At 41.6% G+C, this 17382-nt stretch overlaps 1 protein-coding gene across 2 annotated transcripts in view; it reads left to right on the forward strand.

Annotated features, from left to right (window-relative positions):
- The window catches only part of Atf7ip (activating transcription factor 7 interacting protein), a 91914-nt gene that overhangs the window by 73645 nt on the left and 887 nt on the right, over positions 1-17382 (forward strand). For both annotated transcript variants that reach the window (XM_034511557.2, XM_034511556.2), the window contains exons 10-14: positions 3747-3811; positions 4664-4739; positions 7385-7540; positions 11699-11881; positions 13911-14023. In XM_034511557.2, the coding sequence (XP_034367448.1) occupies positions 3747-3811; positions 4664-4739; positions 7385-7540; positions 11699-11881; positions 13911-14023 (593 nt within the window). The remainder of the gene's footprint in view (positions 1-3746; positions 3812-4663; positions 4740-7384; positions 7541-11698; positions 11882-13910; positions 14024-17382) is intronic.

Genomic DNA, 17382 nt, shown 5'->3' on the forward strand with positions numbered 1-17382 from the left:
TTCTTTTAGAAGATGGAAAAGGGGATAAGAGTTCTTGAAAGGTCTGAGTTAGTGCGCAGGAAACAGGGAATAATATATCATTACCCTTTTGGGTGGGGGTCTGGAGGAGTATGGCATCCATGAATATTGATTGCAGTGTGGAAAATGGTTTGACAGCAATAGAATGAAGTTGTAGATACTAGCAGTGATGCATGCAGGAGGGGTCATTGGATAAGATGGCAGCATAAGAATATGCAGAGGAGAAAAAAACTGGTGCATTTGATTATTTGTTAATAGAAGCTTAGACACCAAGGGCTGGAGAGACAGCTCTCAAAGCTGTCTGTTCCTCCTGAGGACCCAGGTTTGGTTCCCAATACCCAGAAAGCTGTTCATTCACATCATTTCTAACCCTGCTCAGGCGATCTGATGCCTTCCTCTGGCCTTCTTGGGTACCAAGGCATACACACAGTGCTCATGCAGATATGCAAACAAAATGCCTCCACACATACAGTGCATCAAGTTTTTTAAACAAAGATTAATACTAGGAGAAATGTTAAATTTAACGATTGGATTTTTTTTTTTTTTTTTTAATGTACATGTCTGTGTGTGAGGAGGAGAGAGGGTGTCGTGTCTGCATATGAGGAAGATGGGGATGTTGTATCAGTGTATGGGGAGGATGGGGGTGTCATAGTGAATGAGGAGGATGGGGGTGTCATCAGTGTTTGGGGAGGATGGGGGTGGGAGATGCTACATGACTGCATATGAGAAGGACAAAGGGTTGTCAGTGTGTGTAGCTGGAACTGCAGTTACAGTTAATTGTTAGCTGCTTGGGGGGGGGGGTGGGACTCAATCTCTGGGTCTGCTGAAAGCACAGTGTGTGCTCTTAACCACTGAGCCATCTCTCCAGTTCCTGTTTTGGACCTCTAAAATATTGAATGCTAGTCTAATTTTAAAAGCCTGACATTAAGGGGTTGGTTTATAAGAGTTACGTAGTTGTGTAAAATTTACTAAACAGCTCTCATTTCCAGAAGTATGGGAAAACTAGAGCTTGTGGAATACCAAGCAGCTACTCTTTCAACCACAACTTCCTTTGAGGTTCTGCAGGCTTTCTGCATTCTGTTTCTACTTATTCAGTTACCCAGACCTATTAAGAAAATACTACCAGTTTCTACTGTAAAGTACCTTGAAGACTGAGACTATAGTGCAGAGATGGCTCAGCAGTTATGGGCACTTGCTGCTCTTGCAGAGGATCTGGGTTCAGGTCTCATTGAAAACACAACCACCTGTAACTCCAGCTCCAAAAGATTGACACCCTCTTTTGGCCTTCAGAGGCATCTGCACACATGTGGTATACATACAGACATTCCAGACACACACATACATACGTAAGTAAATGTAAATCTCAAAAGAGTAAATGAAATACTGGTTAAAATGACTAACTAGTGTTAAATAACATAATCCATCAAGCAGGTAACAAAATAAATGTCTGCCCTACATTATAGAAAGATAGTAAGTTATTATTTGTTTATACTATAATAATAATTTAATATAATTTGATTTCTTATTTTTGTTAATTTTGTTAATAGATAGATGATTTTCAACTTTCTACTTTGAGAAGTAGCTCAGGTGGCTATGAGAAAGGGAAGAAAGCAGACACAAATGTGTATTAAAACAGGAGGCAGTGTTTAGCCTGTTGTAACGGACGGGGGTATTGAAAATCTAGATAGCTCTTACTCTTACTGTCATACCCTCTCTCTTACCCTCTTGCCTCTCTGTCCCCTCCCCCACCTTCCTGTCTCTCCACGTGGTCATGGCCGGCCTCCACTTCTCTTCTCTCTTATCCTTCCACCTTCTTCTCCCCACCTTTGCCCTATCTCCTTAATAAACCTCCTCCCCCTTGGGGGGAAAAAAAAAGAAAATCTAGATAAAGGGATGTTGTTACCTTTATGTGAACAATGAACTTAATCTGAGATAGTTATGGCAAGGATAGAGTCATTCTTGATTACAAAACAGCATGTGCATGCACACGCACACACACATTTGGTATGTAGTTTAAAAAAATTACTGTTTTGGTAATATTGCCTGTGTATATTAATTCTTTCACATGTAAGATAAGTAACCTAGAATTAGTTTTATGGTAAAAGTGTTTCAGGAAAAAAATATTTTTTTTTTCTCATTTTTTGAGACACAGTCTTATTATGTAGTTCTGGCAGGCCTAGAACTGCTGAGTAGATCAGATAGGCTTCTGTCACACAGAGCCCTGCCCGCTTCTGCTCCCAAGTGCTGGGATTAAAGATATGCACCACTGCAGCCTGCCAATTTTAAATTTTTTATAAAAAAGTAAGTTTATATTAATATATTATTTCTTCAAAAATAAAATCAAAGCAAGGTTGGAAAAAAACATCATGAAGCCTTGGTCTTTAGTTCTGCCCTGGGGCTCGCTTGTGGCCCTTTATCTTAGTCGGTTGTTTAAATGTAGAATTATATGTGTAATATAGACAGCATCATCAGTTTGTTTTTTTTTTTATGGTCTCCTCTTCATGTGTTCTGAGGGTTTGAAAATAACAGGAAAACCATATTTGACCAAAAAAATTGTTTATTTCCAGAAAAAGGATGGATGTTTTTTAAAAAAGAACCCTCCTGATTATGCAGCTAAGTATTGTCAAAGAGTGAAAGCAAATTACTTCAAGGGATGTAAAGATATGTTATAAACTCTTAAAGTTTCTCTTTTGTCTGTCACAAATTTGATATGAAAAGACTTGCTTTTCATGCCGTTCTAGAAGTAGTTTTCAGGTCTATAACAATCTTCTGACAGAAAATTGATACAAGTCAAAGGAAAATGAATATAGGAAAGTCATCTGGGTAGGTAGATGACCATAATTCAAGAGTACCAACACTCAGATAAAAGTGAGGCCTGGCAGCCGGAATCTAATCCCAGTGGAGGAGCTCAAACAATTGGGTTCATGGCACTGTTTGACCAGCCAGCCTAGCAGAAGAGTGGTCTCCAGGTTCAATGAACAACGGCCTCCAGAAATAAGGAGGAGAGTGATTGAGGAGGACACGTGATGTCACTCTGGCCTCTGTACATAGCCATGAACAAGCATGTGCTTCTGTACATCACACCAAGAGAAATGGTCTGTACTTATAAAACTAGTATATGTATATATGTTTACTGTCCTTGCTATAAACTTTTGCACTAACTTTATTATGAATATTTTTTTATATAAGATTTTCCCCAAAGACACATGATATGAAAGAGTGGCAGTTTGATTAAACTTTACTCATATTGAACATTCTGGTTGTTGTACAAATGTCAAATTATATTTCTTAGGTATTCCTTAGGATAGTTTAAGTTGCTTGGTAATGTGTAAGTATATGAAGCTTGAAATTTTATATTGTGAGAGCTGGAGAGATGACTCAGTGGTTAAAAGCACTGATTGCTCTTCCAGAGGTCCTGAGTTCAATTCCCAGCAGCCATATGGTGGCTCACAACCATCTGTAATGGGATCAATGCCCTCTTCTGCTCTGTCTGAAGACAGCTACAGTATGTTCATACATAAAATAAAGAAATAATTTTTAAAAAGGAAAAGAAAAATTTATAATGTGAATTAGCCTTCTAAAACAGAGTAATCTGTGAAATCATGTACATCTCTAACATGCTGACAGAAAAATCATTGGAGAAGACTATCAATTATGTATGTAAAGCAGCGGCCTTTTACATATTATACATGTTCTAGAATTTTTTTTTTTTTTTGTTTAATTTGCAGAAAACCAGACAAACAAAACAATAGATTCTTCTGTTAACAAGAAAGCAGCTGATAGCACATCACAGGTAAGATTGTTTTCCTTGGCTACAGCGTCATGTTCTGATGAACAAAAATTAGGGTTTTCTTTACATCATTAATTACAGGCTTTATTTTTTCTTTTTTGAGACAGAATCTTTCATAGCCCAGGCTAGTCTCAGATTTGCCGAGGGGAGGCTTTATTGTCCTTAGAATTTTGCCTTTAGAGGATGTTAGTAAAATGAGCAGCATTTGCACGAACTGTTGAATGGAGTAGTGGCTCTCTGCTGCTCTACAGCCTGTCATTTCCTCCTGCATAGTCTCCATTTTCTTTTCCTTGTTGGTTTTTGTGTCACTGTGATCTCCATAGAAGTGTGTTCTTAGTGTTCTCTCTGCTTGATGGTCGGTGGTACTTTTGGATTGTAGATGTTTTCACCAGTTTTTTGGAGGAAGGTTGTTATTTCTTTACATACTCAATTACTCTGACCTCACTTAACAAGTTGTATTGCATTTCTTTGTTTGGGGGTATAACATAACAGTGGGGGTGTGTACCGAGATTTGCAGACAACTACAAGTCAGTTCTCTGGGGCTTGAGCTCAGTCTTGGAGAGCCTTTGCTGAGCCACTATGCTGGCCCTCAGTCAGGTGTTTGAACTCCACTTGATAGCCAGTTCTCTTCTTCTTCCTCCTCTTCCTCTTCCTCATCCTCCTCCTCCTCCTCCTCCTCCTCCTCCTCCTCCTCTTTTTTTTTTTTTTTTTTGATTTGTTTGTTTGTTTGTTTGTTTCATTCTCCATTCCTTGGGTGGAAAAATTCTGTTGGTCAAACACCATTTTCACTGTTACCACACATTTCCTTAGTAGCTGCCAGTTCCATTGCAGAATCAACCAAGTTTTATTTTTCAGAGTGGAAAAGCTAGCAATGACTCAAGTGGTGTCATTGACCTCACGATGGATGATGAAGACAGTGGAACCACACAAGGTACCTGAATAGAAATGCTTCAGGAATGTTTCCCCCTCCTAGTATTTGGTTAAACTTTCTGCTGGTAACATTGTATCTACACCACTGTCCTTATGAATCATTTGATTTATTTACATTTCAAATGTTATCCCCCTTCCTGGTCTCCCCTCCATGAATCCCCCCACCTCAAATCCCTCCCCTTTGCCTCTAAGAGGGTGCTTCCCCACCCCCACACTCCTGCCTCACCCCTGCAGCATCCTCCTCTTGAGCATCAAGCCTCCACAGGACCAAACGCCTCACCTCCCACTGATGCCAGATGAGGCAGTCCTCTGCTGCACATCTGACGGGAGCCATGAAGTGGCCCCATGTATGTTCTTGGGTCATCCTTCCTATGGGGTGGCAGGGAATCCTTTAGCCCTTCCCCAACTCTTCCATGGAGTCCCTGGGCTCAGTCCAATGGTTGCCAGTTATAAGTATCTGCATCTGTCTCAGTTAGGTGCTGGCAGAGCCTCTCAGAGGACAGCCATACACCAGTCTCCTATCTGCAAGCACATCTTGGCAACTGCAACAGTGTTGGGGTTTGGTGTCTGTGCATGAAGTGGATTGCATGGTAGGGCAGTCTCTGGACGGCCTTTCCTTCAGTCTCTGCTCCAGTTTTGTCTCTGCTTTTCCCCTGGGTCAGTTCTAGATTAATTTTTAGATGGGTGGATAGCCCCATCCCCCTCCACTGGGGCCATGTCTGTCTACTGGAGGTGGTCTCTTCAGGTTCTTTTCCCTGTTATTGGGTATTTTGGCTAATGTCATCCCCATTGGATCCTGGGAGCTTCTTGCATCCCTTGCTTTTGGGACTTTCTAGTGGTTCCCCAGGTTCCCCACCCCTTACTGCTACTTCCTTCTATTCTTTCTCCTGGCCCTTTTAGAATGAACGTCTTAGAATTAAAAGCAGCACTCAGCTCCTGAGTGAGTGTGAGCGAGCTATAAGGGGCAGCAGTGAGATCAGAGCACTAAGGTGCCTGCGCCTTCCTAGGAGCTCTTCTAGTGAGACCTGTCCTGACAGCATACTGCAGGTGAAGGGCCGGCCTAGACTAGGGAGCATCGGAGTCAGTCAGAGACCCAGGGATCAAGACAGTTCTTTGGTTGCTTGCTCCCTTAACCTTTCCCTTCTTTCTTCTCTCCTCCCCTCCTCTCCTTCTCCAGTCCCATCCACTCCTTCTTCTAGTGTAGATACTTCTAAGTGTCTAAGTGTCTATCCATTAAATTTTCATCACTTGACTTGCTTTTCTTTAGTGCTATATGAATAAAAATCAAAATTTTATAATACTCTTATCAGGAGTCCCTGATAATTTTTTTAGTTGCAGTATTCAGAAACTAAATTGAATAGATACTAAGGCATATTCTACAGTGTTTCATGAATAAAAGTTCCAGGGTCAAATCTAATTGCAAAAGCGCTGAGTTAAAAAAAATTACGTTTTTTTAAATATACGCTAATTTAGCCTTTACTGTGGTAATTTATAGTATAAATGTCCACTTATGATTCAGATTCTGATATTTCTCAGATTTCTTTGGCTATCAAAGTGTCTTTGCTCACTCTAAAACATGTAAAAACATGATAATGTGTTTTTTTGAAAAGATCTAATGCTAATTGTTTTTATTTTGAAATCAGTAAACTTACAAAGTTATGTTTTAGGATATAAGACAGTTGATTTGGAAGAAATAAGTAAATATAGCTAATTGTATGCAGTGTGTAGCAGAACTGTGTAAAGCTGAGGTATACTTGATCCTCATCCTGTCCTTCACCTGTCCTTCATCAAGGTTGAGCTGATGCTGTGATGGGACCATGACTGGTATCATGGTAATTTTAATTTCAAATCGTCATTTTACTTTCAGTTTTGTTATTTTGCTCTTGGGAATTCTTAGAGAACAAAAATACATACTGAAACAGGATTATGTGAGGGCAGAGCTGGCCATGAGTGTCCCAGGCATTCTACCTGCCACTGTGCTGGCCTCTTGGGACTGCTTTCATTGACTTACTTTTGGGCCATATTAATTTTCCCGTTCTAAAGAGTATTGTTCTCCTATTGTGACAAACTGAAGGACCCAGAGCTATTCAAGAGGACACAAGTGGATGAGGACACAAGTGGATGAGGACACAAGTGGATGAGGACACAGCTCCTAAAGAAAGTAGTTGGCTTGTCTTTTTCAGAGTGCCCCGTGTCAGGGGTTTCTCATGGTGAAGAGGCCCGTTTTGACACTTGAAGCCTTTTTACTTTAAGAAACAGGTAGCAATGATTAGCAAGCACTTATATAAAAATCTAAACAGATTTAAAACCTTCACTCTACACCCTTTGTCTAGAAGAATGTCTTTGGTACATTAATAAATTACATATACATGTATTTTTACGATGAAGTTAATATTATGTATTGAATCCAGAAGATTGTTGATTGAAGAATAAGACTGTTTCTCTAAAAGTGTGAACTGGAATTCTTTAAATAGCTCCTGACTGAGTTTTCAAATCAGCAAAAATACACATAATGAGAACAGAAAAACATTATTTCTGAAGAGGGCAGTGTGATGTGCAGGTGGCCAGCAAATGAGTGAGTCTCAGGAAAGCTGGGCCTGGGTCACCTTATGTCATCACTCATGTGTCTTGCATTTTAATTAACAGACCCCAAAAAGCTAAACCCTCCTCCTGCACCTACTGTGAGCACTTCTCAGCCCATGTCTCGACCATTGCAGCCCATTCTACCAGCGCCGCCTCTACAACCATCTGGGGTGCCGACTAGTGGGCCATCTCAGGCAACTATCCACGTCCTGCCTACAGGTAAATTTGCTGAGTCACCAAGCAGGGACTTTAGTAGCCCATTTATAGGACACTGGCTCTGGAAGCAGGGGGAAGAATCAGAAGAATAGTAAGAAGAATTTTTATAACTTTTAGGAGAAAGTTTGTGATTTGAATGTATAATGTGACCTAGCTCTGCTCACTGCCCTAAGGAGCAACACGGATAGAGAATAACTATATACGAGACTTTATCTGGGTCATTGTCATTAGCTACTCTGAAGAGCAGAACTAATTTAGCTCTCCAGAAAGCCTCGCTATAATGACTGTTCTGAATAAAACCAAGACATTCAAGGACTGATCAAATTTTGTTTTTTAAGTTGGAGATTGAACCTAGGGCCTTAAGCATGCTACATAATGCAGGGTCTGAGGCTCAAGCTGTTTTTTGGTTTTTCAAGACAGGGTTTCTCTGTGTAGTCCTGGCTGTCCTGGAACTCACTCTGTAGACCAGGCTGGCCTCGAACTCAGAAATCTGCCTGTCTCTGCCTCCCAAGTGCTGGGATTAAAGGTGTGTGCCACCACCGCCCGGCTCAAGCTGGTTTTAACCAACTTCCCATAACCTCAGTGTTTTAGGGTTTTATTGCTGTGAACAGGCACCATGGCCAAGGCCACTCTTACAAAGGCAAATATCTAATTGGGGCTGGCTTCTCCACTTGATCCAAAGGCAGCCAGAAGACTCTAGAAGACACTAGATATAGCGTGAGCTTATATATGAGACCTAAAAGCCTGTCTCCACAGTGGCACACTTCCTCCAACAAGGCCACACCTACTCCAGCATGGCCACACCTCCTAATAGTGTCACTCCCTGTGGTCCAAACATTCAAATATATGAATCTATGGGGTCCAAACTTAATCAAACCAGCACAATCAGGAAGTCTATGCTAATATTTTATTTGCTTCATTTCAAAAAACAGTAAGATTGGGTATTTTCACTACATAGCCTGTATCTAAACTGTTTAGAATACATCCTGGCTTCTTGCAGGTCAGGTTATTATCACTCGACGTGCTTAAAGAAGCACACCCTCTTGAGTGAGCTAAATGACATTTCAGCCATGAAAGTTACAATGTCAAAATAATTTGTGGCTAAATTATTTTCTAATGGGTTCAGCAAGTCATTTGTTGATCTTCAGAATTGTTCTTGGTGAGGTAAGTGCATGCAGTTTAGTGTAGTGGATTGCTTGCTGTTCAGAGTCTTGACGTTGTTGCACATCCTGTCTCTTACGCTGTTTGTCCTGTTGCTGTTTGTAGACAAAACCATGTGCTGTGTGACTCTGTCCTGCATAGAAGTCTTATGTTGATCTTTACATTCAAATGCTCTCTTTCTATCTAAATAACTACATTGCATTTAATGCTTAGCAGTTCTGTGCCTCTTTGCCTTATGCAAAGTTACAGTGACAGTTATATAATTTATAGTTTAAAAGGAAGTGTCATTATGCAAAGAGGAGATACATTGCTTGTTGTCATCAGATGCTAAAAAGTTCTTGCTTCCTATTCAGAGTAAAAAAATTAGTAAGCAAGATATCACCTTTAGTTGAATGTCCATTTAAGGGCTTCAGACATAGTCAATTCTCTGGAATGTAGCACCAGAGATCCTTCTTGGAGGCTGTGTTTTACATGTAGGGAAGTAATGTTGGCATCAAATGTCAACTCACTGTAAAGTAGATAATTCTGACAGTTAGATAGGATATGGCTTCTTTTGCCAATGACTTTATCCACCTCATCAGTGAACCAAAGTAGTCATTTTTGAGAACACTAACAAAAGCAAATAGTCCCTAAAAGGTTGAAACAGTGTCACAGCGTCTTTACTAGGCTAGACCGTTTCAAAAGCTTAAAGATTCTTATTCTTCTTTCCTTTAATGGAGGAAATGAGGTCACAGCCGTGAGGTTATGCTTGTGCCAGCTCTGCCATGTAGATGGAAAACTTGCAACACTTTCCACCATCCATGTCAGTCACCCAGCAGGCCTTCAACAGATGCCTCCTGTAGGTAGGCTGTGATGTGCCCACTGCTACAGTGACCTCAGGACTGTAGGGAGGAGAACCAGAGTGGCTTTTGCTGTATTTCAAGCTCAAGGGAAGGAGACCACAGAAAAGAATCAAAGTTACTGACAACCGAGAAGCACACTTGTTAAGTTTACCATAGTGCCACTTTGAATTTTGTGTGTGCGCGGTGGATCAGATGAATCAGAGTGAGCGAGCCATCGTCAGTCTCAGTGTTGAAGTTCACCTCCTCTCAGGTATTACCATGGTAACAACACAGAACTCAATAAAGAAGGGACTAGTGAACTGGCTTTGCCATTTGTAGTTTCCTGATTCATATTATTATTTCCTTTTACTTTTATCTGTTTTGCTTTAGTTTTGGTTGTGATCTTAGCCTTTGACAGCTGAGCCGTCTCTTCAGCTCTTTCACTTTATCTGTAAGCTAGGGTCTCATTCTAGCCCAGAATGGCCCTAAACTCATTTATAGCCGAGGTGGCTTCACACTCACTATTGCGATTGCATGTGTAGCCTTAGTGAGTTATGGCCTTACTAGAATTCTGCATTTCTCAACTTGAAGTAGAACACAGTGCTCACGGTAGGTTAGACATGATCTACATTCCAAGTACTGAGTAGCACCAAGGAGAACAAGTGTAAGAGTGAATCCATTCCCGGTGCTGGGAGTGAGGGGTGCTGTGCAAGTAAGCATCTAAGTAAAGGCACCTGCTGCCAAGCCTGACACCTCGACTTCGGTCCTGAGCTCCACATGGTGGAAGAAGGGAACCATCTCCCCCTAATTGTTGTCTAATCATCACATGTGCACATAAAAAATAAAATGTAAAACAAAAGGTTTATGTCAAGATTATAAAATGTAGCTTCCAATAAGGCTTTTATTTGGACACTGGTACCCTTAGAAAAGAATTTATGTGGAAGGGGGAAGAGAATAATTTCATATCAAGTCCCCCAAAAAACCTCTTCTTCTAGCTTCATCGTGTACTGTTTTAACATCTGCCAGACACCGTATCCAGTGCCTGTGTATTAGAGCAGGGACAGGGTCTAAGTAAAACTGTATGTTCAGTAACCACTGTGTCAAGGTTCGACATAAAAGCCTACTCCTAAGCTTCTAAGCTCTTATATGCTTCTACAGCAGCAGCCTCCCAGGAAGTTTTCTGGAAAATGTGTGTGGGACTGATTCACAGCACCTAGTGCTTTGAGTTCAGTGAACAGAGGCCAAAACCTGTTGCAACCGGCTCTGCTCTACCTGGCTTGAGACAAAAGACTTAACAATGTCTGAATAGTTACTATGTTGCAGCCTGCTTTGCTCTGCCTGGCTTGGCCTTTCAAAGGCTGGGATTAAAGGCGTTTGCCACCACTGCCTGGCTTCAAACTGCCGCTCTGGTCTTCAGGTCAGGGTCTAGAGAGAGAGAGTAGGGATAAGGGGAAGAGATGCAAGGAATGGAGACAAGACAGAGGTTCTGATCAAGTCTCAAGTCTCTAGTCTTTTATTGAAGGAAAATCTGGGGTATTTATACACTTTTGCCACGCCCCTTGTAGGCACGTGGATATAGCGTAAGCCTTGGGGGCGTGGCTAGCATGTAGATAGCTGCCTTCTAGCCACTTTCTGCTAAAGGTCAGCTCCCAACAAAAACCATCAAAGATGACAGTTGAGTCTGGGGTGATCCTGTTTAGGTAATCCATGGGACAAGAGATGTGCTGGGGACCCTGCAGGAGGGCTAAAGATGACCTCATCAGTCAGCTGCCATGCAGATGGTGACATGGTCACACAAACAACTAGGGCGTGGGAACAAAAGTCCCTCAGACAGATCACACACACTCAGGGTCCAGGGTTATAAACTCCTTTAAATAAGGCCTGTTCTTTGAGCTATGCTGCTTTGTTTCTCTTTAATCTGCTGAGTTGATGAGTTTGGCTGGTGTTTGCTGATAGACTTTAACTAGAACTTGTCCCTTATTTGTAGGCAATGGCCTGATCTGCCTCCTTGACATAGTTAGCTCAGCTAGACAGGCACCTGGAAGAGGGAAAATGCACATGGTTCTGACAGCCCTTCTCCCCTGTGGTTAGAGTTTGTATAGTGGTAATTGCTGCTTCATGATGTCCTCTAAACATAGAATTGCCTACATTCTTGGTATCTCTTGTTTGCTTCCTTTAGCTCCAACCACCGTGAATGTAACACATCGTCCAGTAACTCAGGTGACCACAAGACTCCCTGTCCCACGAGCTCCTGCAAACCACCAAGTGGTTTATACAACTCTCCCTGCACCGACCGCTCAGGCTCCCCTGCGAGGAACTGTTATGCAGGCTCCTGCTGTTCGTCAGGTCAATCCTCAAAATAGTAAGAGGCTCTTTTCTTATATATGGCTTTGAAGTGTGTGTGTACTACTCTATACTGATGTAAGATTATCAGTCATATTAAGGAACATAAGGAGCAGCACACTTGCACGGTATAATTAGTTATCAGTGTAGTCCATTGGAAATTGCTGATACTATACATAGGTCCCTGGCTAGCCTGGAGCTCACAGAGATCCACCTGCCTCTGTCTCCCAAGTGCTGGGATTAACGGAGTATAGCACTACATCCAACCTTTCTTATGACTCAAAGAGAGAGATTGGACATACATACTATAAGATTTGTAGTCTTTATATTACCTTCAATTTAACTTGTTATTACAGTACCCCATTTGATATGTATTTATGTTTTATATATCCCTGTATATCCCTGGCTGCATAGGAGTGAGTTTGCAGTGTAGCCTAGGCTGGCCTCAAACTCGCAGACATCTGCTCATCACTGTGCCCTCCATGCTGAGGTTTAAAAGTGTGCACTTAATGATTCCTACCTTGCCGGGCGGTGGTGCTGCACACCTTTAATCCCAGCACTTGGGAGGCAGAGGCAGGTGGATTTCTGAGTTTGAGGCCAGCCTGATCTAAGGAGTGAGTTCTAGGACAGCCAGGGCTACACAGAGAAACCCTGTCTCAGAAAACAAAAACAGAATGATTCCTACCTTGTCAAATGGAAGTTAGAATGGTAAGTTGTGGCTTAACTCAGAAAAGGGAAGTTATGGTAAAGGTTGTCTCAAATATTACAGGAAATTCAATTGATTTAAATAGTAATTATGCCCGATCTGTATAAAATTAACATGTATATCAATATCTTCGAATACATGGCTTAATCACAGAGTATACCATATAAAAGCAAGATATATAAAATTTAATAAAAGTGAAACACAAGTGACCTTGGCCACATTAGGAAACACAGCTTTATTGTTCTTCTGTCTCTTTCCCTCTGCCAGCCTCTATTTCTTGACATCAGTATAGGAGTCACTTATATATGCTCATCTCACATGCACATAGATACAGACTGTCAAAGCTAATGGGTCGCTGTGCATATATATTTATAAAATTAGAACACAAATCTAGCTCTCTTAAAAAACTGCAATTCCATTATTAATTATTAATTTCTAATGGAAATTAAAACAAGTGGAGTCTTCGAATCCATAGTCTGGCTTTAAGTTTCTCAAGTTTGTAAAGATTTTCTCTAGGCAGTTGTTTGATTGGGTCATGAATGAATTCTGGCCCAGCCCTGGCACTTAGTGTGGATTATGTACTGAATGACTGGGAGAATGAATGGCATGGCTCTAAATTCTCTACTTTTGTTGACCTTGCTAATATCACAAGTCTTCATTAGTGTGAAGTAAGTGTCCTCAGCTGGTTAGCAGTATAAAGAGAATGTAGGGAGCCCTCCACTAATATAGGACTGGTGGCTTTTAGAGAAAAGATTTGTTCGTCTGTCTGTTGGTCTGTCTGCACAGGCCAGAAAATGATATCCTGCTCCAGATTGCTTGGAACAGGAGTTCCAGGCAGTTGTGAGGTGGCTGAGGTGCAGAGAAACAAACTCAGGTCATTTGCAAGAGCAGCCTGTGCTCTTCACTGCTGACCTGGGCTTTGTCTCTAGCCCCAAGGATGGACTGCTTTCTTAGGAGCTTCTGTCTGAGATCTTTGAGTCAATGGCTCTGTCTGGTCTAGCTGCTGTCCACCCTTGGAGGACAGAGCCATTCTGTAGGCTTCTATTTCTAGTCGTCCTCAGGAGGACCTCTGTCTGTGCTGTTCTTGTGTACTGTTGTCATCTTCCTGCTTCTTAGTTTCCTTATGTTGCTGCGTGCAGCCTGCAGTGCCATGTGGAATAGTAGTTGTGAGAGGGCTTGAGTTTAGGAGTTCTTTATGTGTAAGTCACAGCTTGGCTGACTGGAGACTTTTTGGTTGGAATTTCTCATCTTGAAATTTTTTAAAAAATGTTTTTACTGTTTACAATGGCTGAACACAAATTTATAGTAGAATTTTCATATTTCCCTCAATTTTCTTTTGCAGGTGTTACAGTTCGAGTGCCTCAGACAACCACGTACGTTGTAAACAATGGACTGACCCTAGGATCAGCAGGGCCTCAGCTCACGGTGCATCACAGGCCACCACAAGTGCACAATGTAAATTTCCGACATCCTCAGTCACTAAGCTGCTGGACCATTCCAGTTGACTTCCTCCCTCCCTTCCTCTCCCCTCTCTCTCCATCTTTCCTTTCTTTGTTTCAACAGGGTTTCTCTCTGTAGACTTGGCTATCCTGGAACTCACTCTGTAGACCAGGCTGACATTGACCCTGGAAGTCATAGAGACCCACCTGCCTCTGCCTCCCAAATGCTGGGATGAAAGGCCTTAGTCACTACTGCCTGGCTGCCACTTCCTTTTTTTAAAGTAATATTATCAAAGGAAGGAGATAGCTCTTTCTTCCTCCGAATAGAGGGTCATTTTAGAAAACTTGATCTTATCATTGGGAAAAAGTACTGACCGAGGCCTTCTGCTCACTGTCTGACAGGGTGATGTGCGGGGCTTCTGAGGTGACAGACAGTGTCTCTAACTCAGGTGTAAATTCTTTATGTTATGACTTCTAAATCTTACTTAGATGTACTTCTAAATCTGACTGCTGTGTTGTCATTAGTTTATCTTAAATGATGCACTGGTATTTGGAATGCATTTCATTACAGAAGGACAGAAAATAAAGTATTTCCCTTTAAATTTAGCCTTAAACAAAGTCATATTGTCCTGTGACAGGATAATAGCTGATTTTAGGAGTACTGTAGCAAATACATGATCGTACATAGGATGTATGGGATGCAGGTGCTGCTCTCAGAGAGGTGAGCTGGGAGGGTCCAGAGTTCTCCATGGGGTTGATTGTCTTCACATGCTTAATGCCTGTCCTCTTAGCACTGGGAGGCTGTTGCTGAAGGACTTTCTAGGCTTTACTGCTGGTGGGCAGCTGACACTCAGAGTTGAGTAGCTAACCCAAGGCTGTGTGTGCTGCCTGAGCCCACACTCCTCAGTGCTCATGGCTGTGTGTATGTGTGAATGAGCCACACCCCCAGCCCTAGAATCTAGAGTTTGACAGCTGTGATTTTTTTTAATCTTAGTGGAAAAGTTGAAGCCATTCTTATGAATATCCTCTTAACAATAGACTCTTCACTGTATTGTTTCACCCTCATAATCCTATGGAGATTAGTAGCAGTACTTTCACTTTGGCAGAAAGGGAACAAAGTAACAAAGTCCAAGGTAGTGTGTCATGAAGGTGTCTGGTTGTTCTATATCATCACCCCCACTGCTGCCAGAGCCAGCCAGATCAGCTCTGCCTCTGGAGTTTTAGGGTTTCCGTTCTAGCTGTTTTGAGGTGCATGGCAAATTTCTTTTCTTTCCTTTTTTTTTTTTTTTAAAGAATTTATTTATTTATTTTGTGTAAGTACACTGTAGCTGTTTTCAGACACCCATATCAGATCTCATTATGGATGGTTGTGAGCCACCACGTGGTTACTGGGATTTGAACTCATGACCTCTGGAAGAGCAGTCAGTGCTCTTAACCACTGAGCCATCTCACCAGCCCGGCAAATTTCTGTTGTAGCTAAAAAAAAAAAGCTTTGTTTTCTTGAGGGAACTATAACATAGTAATATAGACTAGCTTGCCCAGTTTATAATCCACCACAGCTTTTGAAAAGTTCTTACTTTGTAAATCTGGAAGTCTTAGTAGCTTAAACTGTTTTGCTAGAGTCATAGACTTGTAATTTTATTTTAATGCAATTAAACCTCAGCTTAAAGGCATATTTTCAAACTTTTGAAAGGAAGATTAATATAGTTTCTGTATATTCATGACCAGTTTGACCAGTTTTCAGCACTTGGCTGTTTGGTTTTGTCGCTATCCCTTAATCCCTATGGTATGTGCTAAATTTCTTGGTTTCCTTTGAGGCAGGACTCTACCTGTAACTCAGACTGGGGCAAACTCATGAGCCTCTTGCCTCAGTTTCTCAAAAGTTAGCATCCTGAGGATTCATGTACCTATGTATCCACACTTGGTTCTTTAAAGTAAATACCTAGTAGTATGTTTCTTTTCTAAATGTAACGAGAAACTCCAGCTGCACTGACAAAACCAAGACAAACCCCTTGACTGGGTGTAACTGACTTTGGATGTGAGTAGTTGTCGAACCCATTCATTCTGCTCTTGTTCCTTCCCAAGCCTCTGGTTTCAGCAGCTTCTCTGAGCTCCTGCTAGCTGTATAGTTGTAATGAACGGAGTTGATTAAGTCACTTCAGGAAGAGATCATTACAGGAAGCATACCAGCTCTCGGTGTGTTACTCCCTTAACCTGGGGCTTCTCTCAGCATGGTTTGTCTGGTAACTAGTGAGTGTGCCTCTCCACAAATATGTGTAAGATTTCTGTTCTACCAGGAGGAATGCCTTTGAGCAAACCATCTCCATTTGAATCATCACCAAGTGATTTGAGCTCCTTCCAGCTTCAGTTTAACATGCACAGCCCGATTTTGTTCTTTGAGTAGCCGCTGCTACAGTAGGGTTTGCATTTTTGCTCATTCTTTCATAGTGTTAAGTAGCAGGTTTCCTTCTCTGGGTATTGGACTCTAGCTCATTGGTTATCCCTTAGGTGCTGTCACCCCTGAGCTATAATTTTTCTTGAAGATTTTTGAATAATTTGACTTATAGTTTAGGCAGTTTAACTATATTAAGGTGTTGGAATCTAAAAGCATATTATATTATTGGCCCTTCACATAATTCAGTAATGTATTCAAACTATCCATACAATTAAGTACTGTGTTGCTTTGCTTTGTTTGGGTGATGGATATTGGATGTAGGGCCTCATGCGGTAGGGTTAACCCTCAGCTGCATCCCCACCCTGAATACAGATTTAGATGTATGGTTTGTTTCAGGAATGTTGGTTAAGGCTGGTTGACTCCAGGAAGCCACCGAGTACTGTGTCCCACTTAGATTCACTATGTCGGTTTTCTGGCTCTTACTATTTTGAAAGCCTGTTATCACTGTCATCTCAAAACAGCTGTGGTGACGATGTTTTCAGTGACTATGATACTGTGCAGGGTTAGATCAACAGGGTCTGAATCACTGGCCATAGCCTCCTTTTCTAGATCTTTCTTTATGTACCTTATACCAAAGAAAGTGTTAGCATTCATTGTTGTCAGTTAACCTCCCACTTCCTCTGCCACTGTTGCTCCTGTCCCCCTTGAACAAGGGGGCAGGGACATTTTGCCTTCTTGGATCTGCAAGTCCTCCTCTGTTTCGTAGTGCCCCCTTTCATCCAGACTCACCGAGACCGGACCAGAGTGCTGGTTCCACATTGTTCATGCCTGTGCTGCTGTCTTTGTATGACAGAGTAGTTATACACTGAATCTGACTACGTGCCCATGTGTATGAGACACATAAGTTAAATGCTTTTCTAAAATGAGACTCTATAGCAGTGGTTAAACTGTAGAGTACTTGTTAGACATAGTTGGTTCCC

Source organism: Arvicanthis niloticus, chromosome 9 (genome assembly GCF_011762505.2).
Source record: "Arvicanthis niloticus isolate mArvNil1 chromosome 9, mArvNil1.pat.X, whole genome shotgun sequence".
NCBI classification, from domain to species: domain Eukaryota; kingdom Metazoa; phylum Chordata; class Mammalia; order Rodentia; family Muridae; genus Arvicanthis; species Arvicanthis niloticus.